The sequence below is a fragment of the Salvia splendens genome, chromosome 2 (assembly GCF_004379255.2).
Source record: "Salvia splendens isolate huo1 chromosome 2, SspV2, whole genome shotgun sequence".
Lineage (NCBI taxonomy): Eukaryota > Viridiplantae > Streptophyta > Magnoliopsida > Lamiales > Lamiaceae > Salvia > Salvia splendens.
Genome location: NC_056033.1, coordinates 39,389,790 through 39,412,256, shown reverse-complemented (window position 1 = coordinate 39,412,256; position 22,467 = coordinate 39,389,790). Strand labels below are relative to the sequence as shown.

Genomic DNA, 22,467 nt, shown 5'->3' with positions numbered 1-22,467 from the left:
ATATAAATAAAATCATATTTATTAGATATAAAGTCAATTTTCAGATTTGTTTCACTTTTGAAATAATCCAAACTAAATAAAAAATCCAAATTTGGAAGAAAATATTAAAATTGAATCCAAATCAAATTTAACATTTCAGTTTGGTTATTCATATTATGAATATTATGCTCACCTTTTAAGTGCAACACAATCAGTCATACAGTGAATGAGCCGCACATGGAGTATTAGTTTTATTCTAAAGAGCAAAAACTGAAGCTTCTTTGTTAAAACAAGCCATTGAACTACAGAGCAATGCTGTTATGAGAAATGCACTACTATCTGTTAAACCTAAATTTTATCACTGTACAAAAAGTACACTCCACCAGAGCCTGAGCAATGAAATATGCAAAAGAGGATTTTCCATAAACACAAATTTGATAGAGTGGGCATGAATGGGAAGTTGATTGCTGGCTGTTTACACAATTTCAGTTAGGCATGTCCACTTCGAGTATAGCTTAGAATAGAATTACAACAACAAAGATTGGAACACTCACAGAGAGTATGAAATATTCATGAAGTCTACAATTACAGACAGAACTATATTCCAGATTCAGTTAGACGAAACTGGTTGAGGTTAACTTGTGGTATAGAGAGAGCACAGGAGGAGCGATCATCTTCTAGCAAGCCATATTTCCATTAACTTCTCAGTCCATATCGAGCTGCATAAATTAATCACTGATGTGGACCGGAAGATACTGAAGTAGTTGACACACCCTTTCTTCATTGAAAAGAAAGCTTATCTATATCTTTCTTCTAGACTCCTCAATCAATTTGCCATTCCTGCAGGAGCTGATAACCACAATTTAAATGCTCACAGAGATAAGAAAGAGAAAGCAAATGACATATATGTAAAGAGAAAGCAAAGTGTGATATGACCCAAGATTGTTTTTGTAACCTGGTGATTGGATTCAACCACAGACATCATCACATTTTTCCAAAGTGAAAATGTAGAGCAACCAAGTGCAGTATACAGGTCACTCTTATGAACCTTAATCTTTAGTTTTGTGATATAGTGGTCAAGTCTCAAATATGAACAGTAAGAGGACACTACAGACTATTTGATTGACATTGATCATTCCCTTTAATTTATGCATTGATGGATGAGATTATTGAGATATTATTTCCCCATTGATATAAGAGATAGGTCATTTCATTTTACTTCCCACAAACATAACTTGGACAACCAGATATGCCAGGAGGATGGCATTTGCAATGTTTAGGCACAGATATTAATAGACTAAAAGTATGTACACTAACAAAAATGTGAAATTCTTCAAAGTAGCAGAGTGCTAATCAAGAAGCGAATATGGGTCAGAATTTACCTTATTTGTTTATGGGGTGTTGTATTTGACACATGATATCAAATCAATATCCACAAGCCAAAATCAGGCGCACACTCACTTGTGTAGGTGTTTAGAGAAAGGGGTGAGGGATAAGCATAAACATGTTCATCAACAGTATAAAAGTTCATGTTCATGGAAATTATTTTGAATGTAATTCTGATTAAGATTATAACTTTTTTATTGTTAAAAAAAGTGTAACAATGACATCTTGAGATCAAACATAGTAATGCAAGGATTAACATATCAAAAATATAATTACGACTTGGAGAATCACAAACATTGTATAAGTACTAAATAAAACAAACATTGATAATATAGGAACCTCGAGATGTGTTTTTGCCTTAGAAAAAGAAAGAACTTACCACCATTTTTCAAACTGGTACACGCATTCAGTGATTCCTGGGTCGTCTCAACACAATCAAGCACCTCTATATCTTTTAACATCTGGCCATAGTTGTTGACTATTTGTTGATCCAACTTATAGTAATATTCCATTCTCTTTAATGGTTTCATGTCTAGGTCAATAAAAGATGCCTATAAGATTGTAGAGGAATGTGATCAGAAAAGAACAAGAACATGCAAAACAAATAGATAATTTATACAAAATATATCCCGAGGACAAAATCTAATTCCCCTTAAAGTTTTAACACTGTGTGGGTTACCTACATGCATCTGTGACTAATTTCACAAAGTGCAAGAGAAAAACAAGTAACAAGAACTTTTTGCGTAAAGCTAGAACTGGAAGGGAAGTTCATCCTTGTAAGTCACATAGCATGAAAAGACATAAAAGTGTTAATAAATTTTGATGCCAGATTTTAACAAGTCCATGCTTCTAGATCACCCAAAAAAAAAAGCCTTCCTCAATACTCCATAGTGAAGACGACGTACTATTGATTACCACAACAATAATACTAAACATACAAAAGGATCTATTGGTGTCCACCTTGTAATAAAAGGTTTGCTTGCTTGATTCCAGAAAGATAGCACGATGAGGAGACTCCTCATCCATATTTACTTTGGACTTAAAACTAATCATCACACTTAAGTCCTTTGCAGTGGCTGATATCAAGTAATCCCTCACAATTTTCACTTTATCACCCATTTGCATTGAGTGAATTGGTGAATATTTTGCTGATAATTTTTTTCCACCTATTTGCCGACAGACCACACAAGGCTGAGAAATAATATCATAGTAGGCGTGAATTGCACCTTCTATATCAATAGCATCAAGCTTCTGTACTTCAAGAAGCCGATTCAACAAGCCAGACTTATAAATAGTTTCAGAGAGCAGATCCACTAAACCCTTGATGTGCATCCCATCTTTTGATGAATTAACGTGTTTAAGTCTGTCATGGAATGATTGAGCAGTCGCGGGACTAGTGTTGTCTGAAGTCCCGCCCATGCCTCCAAAAATAATCGAACCATTTAAGAAAACCCGAAAATTATTCTGAGGTGTAAGAAAGAGGGCTTTAATCGCTCTTTGTATTCTATCCTTGGTTCCAGAAAACAAATCTAGAGGATCATATTTACTAATTTGAGATATCTGCATATAAAGGATCTCATCAGTTATGCTGAAAGAAACACTTCTGTTAGTAAAAAAATAGCTTGTGATCTATGAAATATAAAGGAGTGTCAGATCATTTCTAGAGTCAAAATGCCGAGACATCGCTAATAAGAAATTATTACGAGAAGATGAATAAAGCTGGGTGTTAAAGAATTACCTTTCCTTGATGTAATTTTAGAGCTTGGTGCATCGTAAATCGACAAATTTTCTTTTTGACTGCATTTCCCTCAGCTATAAATTCCGAAGTAGGAAGAAATCCACTTTTGGGCTGCTTTTGCAGAAAAGAGAAGGAGAAAAAAGAAAAAAAAAAGTGAAAAACGTAATAAACTCCTATAAGAATTGTTAAGGAAATGTGCATCTGCTGTAGAGATACAATGAACATATATAGGAACGTACAATGAACATATATAGGAACGTACAATGAACTTATGTAGGAAAAAAGCACTAGGGAAGGACCTTTATCTCAACAGACACACAGAAATCCTCTTTGAGAGAACCTGAAACTGAAAGAAAGACCACGATCAACATGATTAGGAACTCACATGAAAGTACACCACATCAACATTAGTCTCAGTTGTTTACAGTTGATATGTATGCACCAATTAATGAATAGTGATTTTTTTCATTTTTGACAGATAATCTATGTTGGCTACTGAGTTACAATTGGGCATAAATTACATTAAAAAAACTAGTACGTCAAACTTAAAATTTTGTATTCCAACAATATATCCACACCTGCCCTAATGTCTCAGTACACGCTACTACTAGAAATTCATAACTTGAAACCCATAGAACAAGTCAACAAGAAAAATTCTAGTTGCTGCCACAATACAAAGAAGATATGCACCAAAATAGCTTAAGCAAGCATAAACTGAAATACAGACTCCATAATTCCGATTTGATCAGAGAAACACAAGAAAAGGCTTTATCTATACAAACAAACTTGAGATTCATCTCATACCATGAGGAAATAGAGAATGATCAGCAATTAAAAGAACTGAGTCACGAAGGGAGTTGACTCTGGCAGCATCAACACGCCAAGATGGACGCTGACAGAGAACCTTGTTGTCAACTGCCTCCAAAAATTCTCTTGACACAAGAACATGGATCTGTAACAAATTGCTTAGTTGTGTATACATTCCAAAGTTTCGATTACACTAGAAAAAAAAGGGGGAAAGGACAATAATCGCTCCAAACTTTTTAGGAGATCTTACCCCTGAGTCAACGTGCTCAGATCCCAAGAGTGGACACATTACTTTCTGCACATATGCATGCTCCACAATTTCCTTTGTAGGTGCTGAAACCATGCCTTCAAATTTTCCCCACAAGAGGGATTCATGGTTGAGTAGAGCTGAACGACTGTTCTCACATTCAGGTCTGTCATTTGGAACTTTTTGTATCCTTAAAACCTTTCCAACCTAGAAGCATGAGAGAAAAGTATATGCATTGAGGAATTTGTAGATTTGTATAGAGTGTAGCATCTGCAAGTACCATGATACCATTAACCAACAAGAGCTCATTCACATTAGTTATTTCATACACGTTACAGTCAAGGAATGATGATGCACCATAGTTTTTAATGAAGGGAACTTCCAGCAAGCCTAAGTTGAGGATTAACTTTCAAGAAATGTAGAAGCTAGAGAGACATTTATAGTGACTTCCTCATTTTCTTTACTGGTAAGCAATGACTTTACACCTAAAAGATTTTAATTCCTTCGCACAGATGAAATATATTAACAAGGGGTGCAAAATTACAAATAGAGTTTATTCCATTTCTCCCCTCAGCTACATTTGAAAAGTTATACTACTCCCTCCGTCCCACTCAAGATGGCCACATTCTTGAGTGGTACGGGATTTTAGGAAGAGTTATTAGGTGGAATAAAGTAGAGAGAAAAAGGTAGTTGAATATTTTAATGAGGAAAGAGGAGAGAGGGGGTTAATTCTAAAATTGGAAAGTGGTCATCTTGATTGGGACAAACAAAAAAAGGAAAGGTGGACATCTTGAATGGGCCGGAGGGAGTATAACATACAAAATAAATGAATCCCAGAGATGAATTTTAATATCAATAAGTTGAATCTCAGAAAGACAAGGCTCAAGGCTTCAGGTGAGGAATAAGAGAACAGGAAAAGTATAAGAAAAAATGTCCTAGTATTATTTACTTACATTTTTCTGGTTTCAACATGAAAAATGTCAACTCTAGCAATAAAATTTACAAAGATCTAGCATAGTTGTAAAAGGTAAGTAAGAGAAATAGAATTGTACAAAATTAGGAGAACTTCCACAGTAAGCAAGAACTAGGTTCACAGCTCCTTCTCCTCTGTAAGTCCATTCCTCGGCATCCTTGGCTTGCAAAATTGCAGCCATTGGCTTCAGACAAAATAAAAAGAACTTTCCTGTTCCAATTTAACACTCAGTGTAGTCACTCATCATTGTACAGTTGGGTTTCGACTAGTCATATCCACAGAAATAGACACAGTCTAAATGAACAGATATACCATACATTGTGTTTCAATCAATCAGCATTACTTTCAAGTATAGAATCTGCAAGTGCAGAAAAATAAAGCCTTGGATAATAAAAGCACTAGTAATAGTAGTACCAAACCCAACGTAGAAAACCTAATTGCCAAGTCAAGGTTCCTTCAATATGACAGTCAACATATCCTACATGCTCGTCCATATGAAAAGAATACTCAATGAAGTCTATGTTTTGCGTATATAACCGAATAAATTAGTATAGTTATTGCTGGAACGTTATTCTTTACTGGTTGGTATTAGTACTACTAACATTGAAAATTTATTTATGAAATAATCTCATTTTCATTCAGGAGTCCTCTTTGTGGCTTGTGCCAGCGTGCACCTTGACACTTTAAAATCAATACATTTAAAGATTCTAAAAATAACTACACGGATCATCTAAATAACATACCAAATTTCAAAGTTTATTAAACTAAAACTCACCACAACAAATATTTCACCAGATGCACAGTTGATCATTCACCCCAACCAAAAAAGAAACAGTAAAAAAAACAAGCTGGAATGCTCTGGCAAAGGCACACAATCTAGGCAGATCAAAGCAGAATAAGAGCAAAGAGAACTAGCATTCAGAAGTAACACTACTTCACAAAGAGGATCATTTCTGGAGCTAGCCGATTCCAATTATATAACTTAGATCGCCCGTGACTATCAAATTGAAGAAATTTTAACTTTTGGATTACAATTTTCGAACAGAAATTTAACTCAGCTGATTAGATTAGTCGTCAATTACTAAACTTCAACGGGGAAACCAATAAATTGCTGAAAGAGCAACAAACAGAAAAATGTCAAAAGCAATTCTATAAGAACCCTACCGTGAGAGGCTGGTCGTCCGTGGCGGCTGCCGTCAACGTCGGCGACCTAGTCCAGCCAGTGAATCGAGTAGCTATAAGGCTTAACGGAATCTCAAATTATTAGGGGTTTAGTGAATGGAATCTCAATTTCTATATTCGAGCTGACTAAATCGTGTCCAATTACTGAAATAAAATGGACACTTTTGATTCAATCGAGAACAGGTATTTGAAACACAAATCCTAAGCGGAATGACTACGGAATCCCAAAAACACCTTCTGTCACGTCATACGAACTTTCACTGCACGGCCACGTCATAAAGACTTTCCACTGCACAGTGACGGACATCTCAAAGGACTTCCCACAATTAAAAAAAATTAATGCAATAAACGGGAATTCCGCACGGACGTCCGTAGGAGTCAACGCAATGGCGGACGTCCGCACGCCCGTCGCGACGGAATTCCGCGTAGCGCCGCGGAACTGCAGTGTCCTCGGCGGAATTCCGTATCCGTGCATACCATGCACAACGGCGGACGTTCGCCGCGAAAAGAGCATCAGCAATGGCGCTTGTCCCGGCGGAATTCCGACCGACAGCGGACGTCCGCCATTGTGCATGGTAGGAGCAATATGAACAACATCAGAGATTTGAACAATTCAAATTGCTCATATTGCATTAAAAAAGGGTGATGAAAGAGCCGTTGATATTACAATTCAAATTCATATTTTTGAGATATGAGCAATATGAACAACATCAGAGAGCACTAAGCATGTTACTTTTACAGATCGTAATTGATTCCCCTACTAAAAGAATGCAAATCTTGGACAGAACAACACAATATATTACTATCATATAACAATTTAGTTTATTTTCCCAAGTCAACAGTGAGCAGTTGAGTTGTTTTAGATTCAATCATCTTGTTTTTGTGAGGTTGCAATTTGCAACGAGCTTTCCTTCCTGTGTGTTTCCAAGCAAGAAGAAATCTGAAAAATGGCTTACAATCTTCAACCACTCATCACCATTCTTGAAGGAATTCTTGATCCTCACCAATCACGATGGATTGTTGATGAAAACAACCCTCAACTACAATCCCTTCTCGACAAAGCTACTTCTCTTCAGCACCTCCTTAATAGTAAATCTTCATTCACCAAACTAGACACCCAAATAAGAGAAGTAGCACATCAAGTTCGTCACATGCTCTCAGGATCTAATTGCGTCAGATTTACTTTATCCAAACCGTCTGACGAAAGTAACACGAAATCTTGGTTATGTTATGGAGCAAGCAGAGAAGCTCATCATGGAGATGGAGGATAAGATGATGCCGCGAGAGCTTCATTCTGCTATGGAACAACTGAAGCTCGTGGATAAGAAGATGCCATCTAGCAGTTCATCGAGTTCCAAGGGTGCTGTGGGAATTGATGAAGCTCAAGGATCGGCTGATCGGTCAGCAGCAGAAGAAGCTGGAGATTGTCCCCATCGTTGGTATGGGGGGAGTAGATAAAACCACTCTTACTCGAAAGCTTTATGAAGATCGTTTGATTGTTGATCACTTTGCATATTGTGCTTGGGCCACTATCTCACAAGATTACAATATGCAACAAATTCTCAAAAGCCTTCTTCGATGCATAACTGGAAATGAATGTGATCAACATATTGATGAGTTAAAAGTTATGTTGCATAAGAGCTTGTATGGTAGAAAGTACTTGATTGTATTAGATGATATATGGAGCACCAAATTCTGGGATGAGATCAAGATGTACTTCCCAGATAACAACAAAGGGAGTTGCATTGTGATCACCACTAGGGAATCTGATGTGGCAAAATATGCAGACTCTTTGAGTCTGCAGCATCACAAACTTGTGTTTGGAGAAGAGGAGTGCCCTCCTGAATTACAAGAGATTGGTCGAAAGATCGCCAAGGATTCCGATGGGCTTCCTCTAGCCATCAGTGTGATTGGAGGGCTGCTATCTAAGATGGAAAGATCAGAAGATGTTTGGAGGAAAACTGGGGACAGTGTAATAGCAGCAATTTATGGATCAGACGAGCGATGCTATAGTATATTGTCTTTAAGTTATAACCACTTGCCGAATCATTTGAAGCCATGTTTTTTATACATGGGAGCTTTCCCAGAAAGACTTCGAGATTAGAGGCTCCAGACTCATACTTTCGTGGGTTGCAGAAGGATTTGTAAAATCAAATGGGGAAAGAAGTTTGGAGGAAGAGGCCGAGGATTGGCTAAAGTCTCTAATACATAGAAATCTATTTCAAGTCAGAAAATACAAAAGGGATGGAAAACCAAAGAGTTACAGCATGCATGATATGTTGAGGGATATGTGCATCAGGAAATCTGCTGAAGACAAGTTTATGAATGGTCCCAACAAGTTCACATTCTCGAATTCACGCCGCATGAGTTTTTACACATCAGACAAATTGGAAGATGGAAATGTTTCAACAGAGTCAATGTCACTAACTCGATCTGTTATATGGATTGGTCATGAGACTCAGTATCGATCTAGTGCATTTTCCGCAGCAAGATTGCTAAGGGTGTTAGACTTAATGTATATGCATTTCTCTAATTTCCCAACAGAAATATTTGAACTTGTGAATCTACCCTTCTTAGGTGTCAACTGCTATAGTATACCAAGAGGAATATCAAGATTGTGGAATTTGCAAACCTTGATTGGTTATTGCACGTTCGATGAGCCAGCTGAGCTATGGAAGCTCTCTGAGTTAAGATATCTCAATGTGGAAGGAATTGAGTTCTCAAAAGATGTGGAAATGAACTTTAGTGTTCTGAAGAGGAGCCAACAACTTGGGATGGTTTGTTCAAAAGCATTCCAAATACCAAAGAGTTGACAATTGAGGAGGACTTCCGAACTACATCCATGGCACCTGATCTTAGCCCTCTTCACAAGCTCGAAAAACTAAGATGCTTTGATATGAGAAGTATATCCTCGGTTGTCGTTTCAGAGTTATATTTCCTTGTAATATTAGAAATCTAGTTTTCTATAGATGTGATATTATTATGGGAGTCTGGAGGACTCTGTGTGCACTACATAAGCTGGAAGTGCTCACGATAGAAAACTGCAGTTTTGATGAGATACGTGATGAAGAGAAAGAGGCAACAAAGGGAGATGAGTTTGAAAGCGAGTGGGACATATGGGATGAGACATGTGATGAAGAGTGGGAGTTAGCAGATGGAGATGAGTTCCCCTCACTGCAGTTTCTATATCTTGAAGATTTAAGGCTCGTGCGTTGGATAGCCGATGAGACCAACTTCCCTAAACTCCGCCACCTCCTTTAATATCGCTGCGAGGATCTAGAGGAAATCCCTCGCGGCATTGGAGAAATCTCAACACTCCAATTAATTGAGTTAGGACGTTGCACCAAGTCCGCAGTGGCCTCAGCAGAAAGGATTGTGGAGGAGCAATCTGAAAACGGCAACGAAGATCTCAAACTTGGCATTGTAAAGAGGACTTTGCTCGGAAGGTAATTAACAATTTTCTTTAACTTGAAGATTTTGAATGCTTAGTTGTATGCAGCACTGTCATTTTGTTCGCACATTCATGCATATAATTTTCAAACTGGAGATTAATTTCATAAAAATGTATACTGAAGCTTTAAATGAGGATTTTAATAGTAGTTATTAAGTACTTTGTAGTTTCATAGTATTTCACTAAATTGTCTTAGAAAGATCAAGTGGATACTACTATTGTATCTGATAATTGAACCTTAAATATATACACACTAAGATTTCCAAAAAGTATTAGTATCTTACTGTATGGAGTATTTAATAAGAGAACACTTTAATTAACTCTAATAAGTATATTAATTAAATTCTCTACTTGCTCATAAATTAGTTACCCATTAATATGCTGATAATAATGCTCGTTTAATGCTCATAATTTGTGGTGTTAATGCTAATGCTAATGTCAATTATCTATGATGTTAATGCCCTATTGATGCTATTTCTAATGTTAATGCTAATGCTCTGTTAGGGTTAATGATAATACTAATGTTAATGCCCTGTTAATGCTAATGATAATGTTAATACTAATATTAATGCTGATAATAATAATCTTTGCTCGTAATGCCATGTTAATGCTTATTCTAATGTTAATGCTTTGTTAATGTTAATGTTAATACTAACGCTAATGTTGATGTTAATAATATGTGATGTTAAGACTAAAGGTTATTTTGGTCTTTAACATATTGCGATTTTTTTATTTTGGTCTAAAACATTATCTTTTGAATTATTCGGTCCCTCACAAATAAAAACGGGTCACATTTGGTCCATTTTGGACGGTTCCGTAAAAAATTTGACGGTTACCCCCTCCAGTATCTCCGCCGCCGAGCTCTGTCGTACCATCACCTTCGGTCCTCCTCCCCCCTCTTTCTATCTCTGTCATGTCCTTCTCTCGCTCTTTTCTTCTCATTGTGCAGTGGGGTGTCCTTATGACGTGGCAGTGTAGTGGGATGTCCTTATGACGTGGCATGAGATGTTTTTGGGAAGCTCGTCAGGGTGCCCGACGGGACATCCGTCCCACTGTGGATGCTCTAACTTAGAGATATTGCATTTTCAATGTCATAATTCAGCCAAAAAAAACATATTGAATAATATGACTTTGTGATGTTGAATAGTGTGATCGACCGAGAAATATCAAGGGATGGGTTGGGTGATTCAATCATATTCTTTGTTGATTCTCTTCTTTTGTTCGTGTTGTTGCTTCGTGCTTACTTGATGTATGGTGATTTGATCATGTGCAAATATATTTTTGTCATTTCTGAGTTTTGTTTGATGCTTTTTTTAGATGGCTAATAAGAGCTTTTGTTTGTTTTTCTTAATTAGCAGGTTTGTCATTTGCTGGTTAGAGACATAGAGCATCTATTCTTTAGGGGAAATAGGCATCCTAATGAAAGGAAACTTGTTTACATATTAATAGAGGGATGATCGTCGGTGGATGACCTCGTTATAAACACAAAAATAGTGAGGTTTAACATTTCTGCGATTATTGAAAGACATTTACATTAAATTATGGAATATATAGTACATTATAAATTGACTAATCAACAAAATTTAGTCAATTCAATATGAATATCTAAGTTGACTAATCAACAATGATTTAGTCAATTCAATATGATGAATATGTCTTAAAATTTATTGTCAATAAAAGAAATACCCATAAAGAAAAGTACAAATGCTATGACCTAGAATATTCTTTCTCCATATTTTTAATAATGAAAAATAAATTAAAAAATCTAACAGATCCCATATCTTTAATTTTGATGGACTATAACGAGACCATGGTCTCTTTCCTTTATTTATTTATTTATTTATTTTCTATTGATAGTATATCACTTATTATAATTTCATTGGTTCATAAACATTCCTTTCAGTGTTAAAATAAAATTAATAGTATATCATTCATATATTGAATTTTAAAAATTAAAAATTATATCAAAATTCATATTTTGTTCATAAATAGATCAAATTATACCAAATTTGATCTCTATAAATCAAATTTACTATAGTTTTTACATAAATAAAATATCTTCTTTACTCCACATAATTTTTCTTCGTTGTTCTTCTTTCAGCTATGTTTTCAGCATCAGTTATATATTTTTAATGTTGAATTTCAATTATTATGATCTATATTATTTATTTATTTTATATTTTGAATTTTGCCATTTTTGTTTTAATATGATATTATTAGTTATATTATTATTAAAATCTATATAAATATATACATAATAAAGTTTTAAATCAATACTAACCCTGCACATCATTGTAAATATGACCTTACAATCCACTAATACAACTTCACCATATTATCCATTTCTATCTTTTACTTTACCAGTTTTGCATTAAAACTCATGTCGTTTATAAACTTGTTTATTTTTCGTGGACGAATGGAATAATAAATATATATGTTTTGATTGTAGGAGTATAGAATATTTAATTAAATATAAAAAAATGTGATTGATTGGACTATAAATATAGCATTTAAAATGCACAACATTCTAAACATAAATTAGGAGACGAGTATTTTATGCGTTACTTATTATCTTCTTTCAAATAACAAATTTTAAAAATATTACTAGTAGTATAATTAGCTATACATTTTTTCCACAAAAATACATATGTAACAACTTAAGTAAATACCGATCTCTATAAATGGGTAGTCATAAAATGCAAACTTATATATTGTACAAACTTCAAACTATGATCTGGGCCATAAAAAATATCAACAGATGACAAATAGTAACAACATAAAATGTCAACACAATATCAATACAACATCAACCGTTAATACTGTGTTGACATTTCTGTTGCTACTATTTTATCATCTGTTGACATTTTCTAACGGTTCAAATCATAGTTTGGAGTTTGTATATTTGATCACATTCCTCACTATAAAATTAAATGATTTGATCTTAAGATATCAAACATAAAAAATTACAATCCCTCAAAAAAGATTAAAATAAACAAAGAAAAACAAGATCCAAATGGATATAAATAAATAAATTCCTCATTGGCCATCTCTCTCGTCTCTACTCTCTCTAGCTGATTCCATCTCAAAATTTCCGGCGAAACTCACCAAATTCACCACCACAACCGCCGCCACAGCCCTCATTTCTTCATTGTTCTCGGCCGACTGATCAGCACATCACCTCCCCGCTGCTGCCGCCGCCTTGGAAATTTGCTGGCCGCCCTTTTCTCAGCCCCAACTCAACAACACCAAGAAGTTGTAAATCCTATCTGTTCATCAGGTCAACTTCTTCTTCACCGATGCTGAATCTCCCTCTTCTTCTACTTCTACTACTTCTTCTAATTATACTTATTCCCATCTTAGTCCACTCGTTGTTGGGTTTTTGTAATGAGATCTGCAAGTTTGCTCATTTTTTTTCGTGAATTGGAATTTATGGATCTACAAATTGGATAATAAGAGCTCTGAGATATTGATTGGTGTCAAATCGTTTGATTTTGATTGACATGGTATAATGTAATTTTGTTTAATTTCATTTGGTAATTAACATTAGGTTTGGAATTTCATGTGTATTAAGTATTAACTGCTAATATACAAAGATTTCCACAGAAGTCATGGATTTTATATGTATATGTTTTTATTATTACTCATTCAGCAATTATTTGGTGGATGAGTTTAGGCTCCAAACATTGACATGTCTGGACTTTATAGTTTGTATATAAGTTTTTGGCTTCATTTTTGCAGATTTCACAATAGTAAATTGTGACTCTATATTTGTGGGTATTGAAAAATGAAACACACAGTTCAATATCACGAAGGCTGACTTTATATTTCCTGTAGTCGGTTTTTATTCCAATATTGATAATAAATTTAATGAGTACTATACAGATTTCAAAACCTGATCCAAACATAACTGCTCCAAAAACTCTTTTTTAAGGTAGTAACAGATACCTGATTTGTTACAATAGGGTTTACAGCTTCATAGCTGGTGGGGAAGGCAGTCTCATGTTATTCAACTGAAGATTTTGTTCATTTTAGTAGCGCAGTTCTTGTAGATATAATTTGACAGAAATTTTTGACATGTGTTAAATATCACTGTTATTGTTGGTGACAGGGTTCACTCTCTTAGGCTAGCATCATATACACATTTGTAGACTACTTTTTGAGCTCTAACCATCAGTTCTGGAAATGTGACTAAGTGAATATTTGATGCTGTTTTCAGCTCATGAGTTGAAGTGAAGGTGTTTCAGTAAGAGGCATTAATGAGATTTAGTATAACACACTACCGTGAGGACTCAGGACACCTTCTGGATTCTTAATCATTTAGTGCGTGTTTGTGTCTTTCCAAGTTGACTCGATGGATACAGTATTTTCCTCTTTCGAAACTGTTGTTAAGTCCGTCACAGATTGGGTTGCTTTGGCTTTTGATACCCCATATGCTCGATCAGTTGTCTTTGGAGTGCCAATAAAAGGTGAGATACCTTCTCATTGAGGCATTGGCACAAATTTATTTTTGGTCAGTTATATTTCTTTGATGTAGGAACTTAGCAATCTTTTTAACTTGATGTAGGTCATCTTCTTGTGGAAGGTCTTCTCTTAGTTGTAATTCTTTTTCTTATGACCCAAAAAAGTTACAAGCCTCCAAAAAGACCATTGACAAAGAAGGTAGCTTGTGTACTTCTTGAATTTTATCGTAATATTACTTTCTACTTTGCTTGTTCCATTTCCATTTTCCCATGAGAGCTTCACTATGTAGCTATCTTTAGATGGAATGTATTGTTCTGCATTTCATGTTTCCTCTCGGGGCTGCTTTTCTTATTATCAATTTCTTGCGAATTGATTGGACGCAGTGAAAGTCTAGTGTTGAAGAAAGAACGAATGCCAAGCCTTAAAGGCACTTACATGAATTTATCCGGCAGACAAATTTTCACAATCTTAGTCTAAACATTAGATTAACATCACTTCCATCTTTTGAAACTACCTTGCCTCAAGCTTCAAACTATAACATGCATGTAGCATTGTTCAACTCATCTGTTGTCATCTTAAAGGTTTCGTATCCCTCATTATCTAAGTGGGCTTATGCGTCACAAGCTGATATACATGGCGGCGTAATGTCTTTCAGGAAGTAGATGAGTTATGTGATGAATGGGTCCCAGAACCCTTAATTCCCTCTATTTCTGAAGAGATGAAGTATGAACCTCCAGTATTAGAAAGGTGAATATGTTTTTTTTAATAAAATTGAGATAAGTATGAGTAGAGAAACTGCTTCGTAGGTAAACTTATTGCTTTTATATGCATGTCTAGTATTTACTTTGAATTTGTAGAGCTTATCATCAGTTTGCACATTCTTAGCTCAAATTTTTTTTTGTGCTCTAATAGTTTAATTCTCAAGATCCTGTACTGTTCCTTAAGATTTCCAGATGGATGATTAGTTGATTTATGCAGTGCTGCTGGACCACATGCTGTAGTTAATGGTGTTGAAGTCGTGAACTTCACATCAGCAAATTACCTTGGTCTTCTAGGGCATGATAAACTGCAAGTAACAACAAATGCTCTAACTCCTAGTTTTCGCGTCTGATATTGTGCTTCCATTCAACTGATAGCATTAATGAAAAACAGGAGTCATGTACCAAGGCATTGGAAAAATATGGTGTTGGTTCTTGTGGTCCTCGTGGATTTTATGGGACAATTGGTATGATTTAACATTACCATGTGCGCTGTGCATTTCCTGTTAATCTTGGCCATTGCTGAGACTATGTGGATGAATTTTGTAACAATGCAGATGTGCACCTTGATTGCGAGGCCAGAATAGCAAAATTTCTTGGAACTTCTGATTCGATACTTTATTCGTATGGACTTTCCACGATGTTTAGCATCATTCCAGCATTTTGTAAGAAGGGTGACGTCGTTGTTGTGTGAGTCTTCCTTGGCTTTTATTTATTTGCTCCTTTTCCCCCAGCATATTTTATGGTTGGTAGCTCTGTGCAATGCAACATAACATCTGGCTGCAAGTTCTTTTGAGTTTTTGAGTGGACTTTTATGATTTGGATTAATTAGGTCAGATGTAGTTTTTTTGGATGTTATTTGGCATATATTTTACCTATGCTACAATTTCCAGCATTAGATGTTTGCTACCTTGGAGTATCATTTTAGGAAGAATTTCCAGGAAATCATCAGTTTTCTGCCTAGTTGCATATTCAACATAAGTTAGTTTAGACACCAAATTTTAGTTTCGATGTTACTCAACATCCCTAATTTTTGACTAGTCAATCCTAACTTTAGAAAACTCAATTTGACTTTAGGTCTTAAGTACCTACATTTTGAGGGTGTGTCAAATTGCAACTAGTGATTTTTTCCTGTAACTAACCCTTATTTGAAGATATTATGCCCTATTATTGTTAATGGTCTCTTTTGTCCTTCTATGAATCATGCCCTCAAGCTTATCCTCCTCTTTCTGTGTTTTTATTTATGGTGTAGCTTTGTTTGTACTATGTAAGACTTTTCAGTGTACCAAAGGCCCCTTTCTTTTTTCTTGATTTGTAGGTTCTATTGTTCTGTTATTTTGCAACATTAACATAAGTTGCTTCATTTTGTTATATGGGCAATCTATATGGTATGGTGGTGATAGTGCTGGGAGATGGATTATTGCTATTTCTCATGCGATGCAAGTGGCCTCTGTTTAAAATTGCTTTTGCATATACCCATATTGGTCCAGTGACATGTTAGATTATATATGATGCATTGATTTCTATGGGACGGACACCAATTAAAGTCTGATGCACATTTCCTTTTTCTATTCTTTTATTTTCACGTATTGGTGGGTTATTGTGCATTTTGCAGAGATGAGGGTGTCCACTGGGGAATTCAGAATGGCCTTCACCTCTCTAGAAGTACGATTATTTATTTCAAACACAATGATATGAAGTCCTTACAGAGTATTCTGGAAAGTGTTACCCATGAGAACAAAAGAGCTAAGAAGGTCAGACGGTATATCGTTGTAGAAGCTGTCTATCAGGTATTTCTTCAGAAGCACTCATATGGGAATGAGCATTTAGTGTCGTGTTTTTCACTTTCTATGCTTCCCTCATTACATTGCTTGTGTAGATCTTTAAATTTTCCTCCCAACTAATCTTGTGCAATTCCAGAATTCTGGTCAAATCGCTCCATTGGACGAAATAATCAAACTGAAGGAGCAATATCGATTCCGTGTTATACTAGATGAAAGCAATTCTATCGGAGTTCTTGGAAGTTCCGGTAGAGGTCTCACTGAACATTGCAAAATTCCAGTAAGTTTCCACCACTTTGATGTTTATTGGCTGTATAATCTGCGTGTTCTTCTTTATATGCAATTTTTGGCAGGTTGAGAAGATAGATATCGTCTCCGCTGCGATGGGACATGCATTGGCCACTGAAGGAGGGTTTTGCACTGGAAGTGCCAGAGTGATTGATCACCAGGTATGTGTTCTATTAGTGTTAGAGAAAAGAAGCGAATGGAAACATACCGAATTGAAATGGAAAATACAATTGAAATAAAAGATAAACCCTTATTTCCGTAGTAGAAAGCCTTGGCTAAACCGTCAATTACAATATTCAAAGATAGCCTTCTCTGACCTCACTTTGGAAATATCTATAGAATTCTTCTACTAAGAAATGCAAAATGCAATAATAACTAGAATAGGTTGGAACACAACAAAATCTCTGGCTTCTCTCTGATAGCATTATAATTCTTCACTGGCAGCGTCTCAGTAGCTCCGGCTACGTGTTCTCTGCTTCTTTGCCTCCTTATCTGGCGAGTGCTGCAATCACTGCCATTGATGTTCTTGAAGAAAATCCTAATCTTATCACCAAGTTGAGAGAGAACATAGCATCTCTCCATAAAGGTGGTTCTTTTTCAATTGTGAACAATTCAAAAACATGATTTCGTCATCAAATCATATTGAACTCATTTCACATGTCTAACTTCATGTAAGATTATAGGTTTATCTAGTCTACAAGGCCTTGAGATAGTCAGTGATCCAAAATCGCCCATCGTTTTTCTGAAACTGAAGAACTCCACAGGATTCGCCAAGGGTGATCTTCAAGTGCTTGAAGATCTTGCCAATCATGTAAGTGGTCTAAACTCTCTCGAACCCGTTTGTTCTCCCCTGTCTTGTGATAATATAAGGGTGGCATTTGCAGCTATTGAAGGAACATAGCGTTTTCGTTGCAACTTCAAAAAGATCGACACTGGACAAATGCAAGCTGCCTGCTGGAATTAGGTTATATGTGTCTGCTGGTCATACAAAAACTGATGTGGACAAAGCATGTGAAGCATTGAAGCAAGCTGCAGCCCGTGTATTGGCAGGCCAATGACTCCATTTTCCTGAATGCTTCAGTTGTTGGAGCCTCGAGACAATGATGAAGTTGCTTAAACGCGCCCACCGGGATCACTAGTGACAAACTAACTTTGGTATATCATTGTTAGATTGCTTCTTCTTGGCTTGCTCATGTTTCGAAAAACATAAGTCTGCTGGGATCTCTAAATAGCTTTTTGGTCAAATTATGGTGTTGTAATGTTTTGAACATAATTATTGGGATTGTGTTTCATATGGAGAAAGAGATACTGACTTTTTGACTTGTTACAAGACGTTCAAGTCAGTCAAAAAATGATGAACCCGTTTAAAATACAAACTATCAGCACAATGATCACAGCAAATGTTCATTCAAAATTAACTACAAAAACAAGAAAATAGAAGTAGAAGAGCATCAAATATCTTGGTGTTGTCCGCCAGTTACGTCTACTAAAGAAGTTTCAATCAATAATCACAACATATGTGGTTAAGCAAATATTTGGAGTAGAGTTGTTCCATTGTGAGATTAGCGGCAACTCCAAAGGTTCAACTTAATGAACTTTTCTAGCTCTTATGAGCTAGTTCGAGGTCAGTTGACCCCCGACTCCACCTGAATCCTTCAATGTATAGATTACTTTCTTGACCCCCGACTCCACCTGAATCCTTCAATGTATAGATTACTTTCTACTATTCGTGACATCCTAGAAACCCATGAAACGGCTTCACATGGTCAAAGACATCAGCTTCCTCAAAAGAAACTTGCTCAAAGAAACTAATTGAATTCATGCATGTTCAATCATAGATCTAAATGACAGAACTTGTGAGATCGAATTAAAGAAAGAAGGTCGTTGCTACTTGGAAATAACATCACACCAAAGCAAATTCTCCAAAACCAAAAACCCACAATATACTTCCTCATAAACATTACTAATCAAAGTCATGTTCGATGACGGAACTAGAAATCAAACTTGTAGGATCAAACACTGGGAAGAAGAAGATCGTCACCAACTTCTAAATAACATGAATAACAAAAACACACCCCACCCCACCTAGGCAAATTCTCCAAAACCAAAAACCCACAAAAATCAAGAACCAATTAATCACTTCTCATTACAATAAGAACATCAATATCATGATTTTTCATCCCAATACACAAAAACATAAAACAAGTAAAATAAAAACAGAATCTTTAGCAAAACTACTTCTTTTTGGGCTTACTCTTCCTCTTAGGAGGAAGCACAATCTCTCCCTTGAGGACAGGAATCTCCATAATCGAGTCGAGACCACTGTATTTCTTCCGGAATTTCTCAACCTGATCAGCGTCGACGAGAAGCTGCGAGCGGCTGCCGAGGTAGAAGGGGTGGTTGCCGGACCACACATCCACCACGTACTCCTTCTTCGTGCCGCCGGTGGTCATCACCAGCTCTCCGTTGCAGTAAACCTTGGCGTCTTCGTGGAATTCGGGGTGTATGTCGCCCTTCCTGCAGCTCAATCGCATCTGATTGCTGCCCACCGCTGCCTTTACCTGTCAATTGAAGAAAAAAAAATACCTAATTGGTGTGAAGATGGTTGCTGAAACGATAATTGTTGGGGGTAGAAGAGATTGGTGTGCAATTCGTTACCTTGGCGTTGAGGGAGAGTGGGGGAGGGGAGAGGTTTTTGTGGAGGAAGGGGTTGGAGAGGGAGAGCGCCATTGCTGTTGGTGTGAAGATAAGACAAGGATTGGGGTATTTCTCTACTCAAGATTTTGTGGATGAATGGATAGCCACCCTTCTTAATATTCATAATTAAGCGGAGTAATAAATTCTAAAAAAAAATCACAATATAAACCTTCCAACAATTTTTTAAATCAGTCTGAAAAATTGTGAAGTTCGATTTTTTTTCGGTTATCTCACTCCAAAAAAAAAATGGTGATACTACTATATTATTATTGATGTTTTCAACCAAACGATATAGTTTTCTTTATGAATATATGACAGTGTTGAACTCACCGACTATGACGTCCACCTATGATTTTTTTATTGTCATATCAGAGTATAAGCGTCCCACAAAAATTAGTCACGAGATGATTACTAACAAACTCAAACTCTGTATTTTTCATACACTGATTTTTAAAATTGAGGGACATACTAAAATTTGGCCGGAATTTATGATTTTTTTAATTTACCCTTATTATTATCGTTATAAAAATCAATGTAATACAAGTGTTGTTATAGACTTTGCAATCCCAATTTCACCCTTCGAGCCTCATAGTAGCTCTTACACCAAAGGTACTCGTGCTTGATTTGGACAACATATCAACATCAATTTGATAACTCTTTATATTCAATCTACTTTATTCCTTATAAATTCAAATTTGAGACTTACTCTAAGAGGCTATTCATGAAAATACTCCCCATAATCTACATTATAAATGATAATCATTTATAGGGCTGCCAAGGCCTTGAGTGTGTGTTTGTGTGGTAATACAAATTAGTTTAATTTTTGAAATTAGATGTGGCAAATCCGCAAATGTTGTGTACCAATGATGTTCATAATCTATTGGCAAAATATAAAACTTAGTTGGGCCAAAATTTATTTGAGTTGGAAATTTCAAAGCCATAGGCCTTTAATAGGCAGAAAAAGTATTATTCCCATATTTGGGCCTAGTTTTTATTTCGTTTTCCATAGCAACACATTACCTCTCTATATGAATCAAACTACCAGTCAAATGGTTAAGGATTCAAGGCTTCTATTTTGAAATTTTATTATCCAACAAATTACTCCCCATTAATTTCTACAGTAAAGATGTCGTGTAATATACATTTGCAAATTGTGTGACCTCAAAGTTAGGGGATCATATTTTATAATAAGGTCAAGAATTTAATATGCTTAATTACATTTTTAGTAAAATTCTGAAGTAACATATATTACGCACATTTTTGTTAAAAGTTATTTTTGGGAGTGTATAGATAAACATGCATTAATTTATCACTATATAGTAGTATTATAAACCATGTTTGTAGTTGTTGGAATGATCACTTTAGGTGTCCCAAGTATATTGGGAAAAGAAAGTGTGGAGTCTCAAGAATATTGGAAAGAGTCACTTTTGAGTTTCAAGGAATATAACATTAATAGTGTTATAGTTCCAATTGTTTAGTTCCTAGGTACATTACTTCTCTAGTCCTATAAATAGAGATGCACAATGTATCCAACAGCAATTCAAATCAATCAAAATGTAGTCTTCAAGAGTTCTTCAATTTTATTTTCCGCATTTTACTTTTCAACATGGTATCAGAGCAGGTTCGATCCTTCCATGGATCGATCTGTCTCTAAAAAAAAAAACCTCTCCCAAATATACAGCCGAGAATCTGCCAAGTATACCAAACAACTATGAAAATTTTGGGTTTAGCTCCAGCCGAGAATGATGCAGCAGCCACGAGGAATGGCGCCACCACCTATGGGGAAGGATCAGCAACAGCCCCATCATCAGCAGTGGATGACCATGCCAGAGCAGCCGCCTCACTTCTGGCCTCAGCAGCAGCGAGCAGCGGTGGTAGCCAAGGTGATGACAACGGCCTTGAAACCCCGACAGCGATGATTAGACGTCGGCGACTGTGAGGCTGCTGCTCTTCTAATGACCAACCATGGTGGAGATGGCAGCGGCAAGAAGCAAGCAGTGGTCGCTGTCGTCTCTAGACATCGAAGCAGCACGAAGCCGAAACCGGCAAGTAGGAGGGCTGAGAAAACAGAGGAGGCAGACGAGAGAGGCTGCGAACGTAAGGACTCTAAATCATCCAGGGAAGGGGGAAAGATCAGCCATTGTCGAACGATCATCTGCTATAGGAGTAAAGCCAACCACCAGTTTTGACGCCGCCATTGGAGAGAAGCCACCAGGAAAAAGAGAAGGAAACGGAGCAGTCCTCGGTTTGTCCGGCCGAGGGGGAGAAGAAGTAGCCGACCGAACAATCCCTCCCCAAATGTAGGTTGGCCGAGAAGGCAAAGATGCCCGCTGGTGAGAGGGCGAGAAAGCTACTACAGTGCAAGACAGCCCGGAAAAGAGGCAAAGCAGTAGGAGAATTATCCGCCAGAAGGGGAGAGGAAGTACCCTGTCGGAATATTCATCCTCGATTATATCAACATTGTGGTTAGTGCAGCGAAGGCCAGTTAACCGGAGGAGAAATCAACCGCGAAGGAGGCTCGGTGCACAATTGTCGATTGAGTTGAGGCGGGGAAATCTGCCGTGATGGCGGCAAGAGGAGAAACCAAAGTGGAAAATGCTGCCCGGAATAGGGAGAATTCCGAAGAGAGGGGGAGCATAATGCCGGAGAAGCACCGGCCGATAAGAGGCAGGTGACCGGAGTTGGAAAGGAAAATGAAATGGACTACCACAGCCGGAGA

General features: G+C 36.6%; 4 protein-coding genes across 6 annotated transcripts; 2 read left to right on the top strand and 2 right to left on the bottom strand.

The window, feature by feature from the left end:
• Positions 1 to 381: 381 nt before the first annotated feature.
• LOC121792747 (inositol-pentakisphosphate 2-kinase-like) lies at positions 382 to 6,479 on the bottom strand. Of its 3 annotated transcripts, none has more exons than XM_042190819.1 (9): positions 6,295 to 6,478; positions 5,210 to 5,340; positions 4,161 to 4,364; positions 3,908 to 4,055; positions 3,403 to 3,449; positions 3,104 to 3,214; positions 2,326 to 2,925; positions 1,745 to 1,916; positions 382 to 828 (listed from the first exon to the last, which is right to left on the bottom strand). In XM_042190819.1, exons 2-9 carry the CDS (start codon positions 5,309 to 5,311, stop codon positions 806 to 808), a joined length of 1,407 nt encoding a protein of 468 aa, XP_042046753.1. In that variant the 5' UTR covers positions 5,312 to 5,340; positions 6,295 to 6,478; the 3' UTR covers positions 382 to 805. The 3 variants fall into 3 exon arrangements, with proteins under 3 accessions (XP_042046753.1, XP_042046754.1, XP_042046752.1); XM_042190820.1 differs by having other exon boundaries at positions 382 to 819; XM_042190818.1 differs by having other exon boundaries at positions 382 to 1,916; positions 6,295 to 6,479.
• A 780-nt stretch (positions 6,480 to 7,259) lies between these two features.
• Positions 7,260 to 9,573, top strand: LOC121779741 (putative late blight resistance protein homolog R1A-3). Its single transcript, XM_042177138.1, has 5 exons — positions 7,260 to 7,401; positions 7,490 to 7,751; positions 7,882 to 8,284; positions 8,400 to 9,089; positions 9,331 to 9,573. Exons 1-5 carry the CDS (start codon positions 7,260 to 7,262, stop codon positions 9,571 to 9,573), a joined length of 1,740 nt encoding a protein of 579 aa, XP_042033072.1.
• Positions 9,574 to 12,791: 3,218 nt separating this feature from the next.
• On the top strand, positions 12,792 to 18,378 carry LOC121792746 (long chain base biosynthesis protein 1-like). Its single transcript, XM_042190817.1, has 13 exons — positions 12,792 to 13,040; positions 13,980 to 14,229; positions 14,328 to 14,422; positions 14,880 to 14,971; positions 15,203 to 15,296; positions 15,377 to 15,449; positions 15,540 to 15,672; positions 16,598 to 16,772; positions 16,903 to 17,043; positions 17,117 to 17,212; positions 17,496 to 17,637; positions 17,735 to 17,862; positions 17,936 to 18,378. Exons 2-13 carry the CDS (start codon positions 14,115 to 14,117, stop codon positions 18,107 to 18,109), a joined length of 1,458 nt encoding a protein of 485 aa, XP_042046751.1. The 5' UTR covers positions 12,792 to 13,040; positions 13,980 to 14,114; the 3' UTR covers positions 18,110 to 18,378.
• Positions 18,379 to 19,172: 794 nt separating this feature from the next.
• Positions 19,173 to 19,867, bottom strand: LOC121766159 (50S ribosomal protein L31, chloroplastic-like). Its single transcript, XM_042162514.1, has 2 exons — positions 19,710 to 19,867; positions 19,173 to 19,612 (listed from the first exon to the last, which is right to left on the bottom strand). Exons 1-2 carry the CDS (start codon positions 19,779 to 19,781, stop codon positions 19,286 to 19,288), a joined length of 399 nt encoding a protein of 132 aa, XP_042018448.1. The 5' UTR covers positions 19,782 to 19,867; the 3' UTR covers positions 19,173 to 19,285.
• Positions 19,868 to 22,467: the final 2,600 nt, after the last annotated feature.

Coding starts and splice junctions, on each gene's coding strand:
- LOC121792747 (XM_042190818.1), bottom strand. CDS start 5,311: ATGGCTGCAATTTTGCAAGCCAAGGATGCCGAGGAATGGACTTACAGA. Junction 3,450..3,907: donor TCATTCTCTATTTCCTCATG/GTATGAGATGAA, acceptor TCTTTCTTTCAG/TTTCAGGTTCTCTCAAAGAG. Junction 2,926..3,103: donor TAAAATTACATCAAGGAAAG/GTAATTCTTTAA, acceptor CTTTATATGCAG/ATATCTCAAATTAGTAAATA.
- LOC121779741 (XM_042177138.1), top strand. CDS start 7,260: ATGGCTTACAATCTTCAACCACTCATCACCATTCTTGAAGGAATTCTT. Junction 7,752..7,881: donor GGAGATTGTCCCCATCGTTG/GTATGGGGGGAG, acceptor AATTCTCAAAAG/CCTTCTTCGATGCATAACTG. Junction 8,285..8,399: donor GGAGGAAAACTGGGGACAGT/GTAATAGCAGCA, acceptor GAGCTTTCCCAG/AAAGACTTCGAGATTAGAGG.
- LOC121792746 (XM_042190817.1), top strand. CDS start 14,115: ATGGATACAGTATTTTCCTCTTTCGAAACTGTTGTTAAGTCCGTCACA. Junction 14,972..15,202: donor GAACCTCCAGTATTAGAAAG/GTGAATATGTTT, acceptor TGATTTATGCAG/TGCTGCTGGACCACATGCTG. Junction 17,213..17,495: donor CCAGAGTGATTGATCACCAG/GTATGTGTTCTA, acceptor CTTCACTGGCAG/CGTCTCAGTAGCTCCGGCTA.
- LOC121766159 (XM_042162514.1), bottom strand. CDS start 19,781: ATGGCGCTCTCCCTCTCCAACCCCTTCCTCCACAAAAACCTCTCCCCT. Junction 19,613..19,709: donor CACTCTCCCTCAACGCCAAG/GTAACGAATTGC, acceptor TTCAATTGACAG/GTAAAGGCAGCGGTGGGCAG.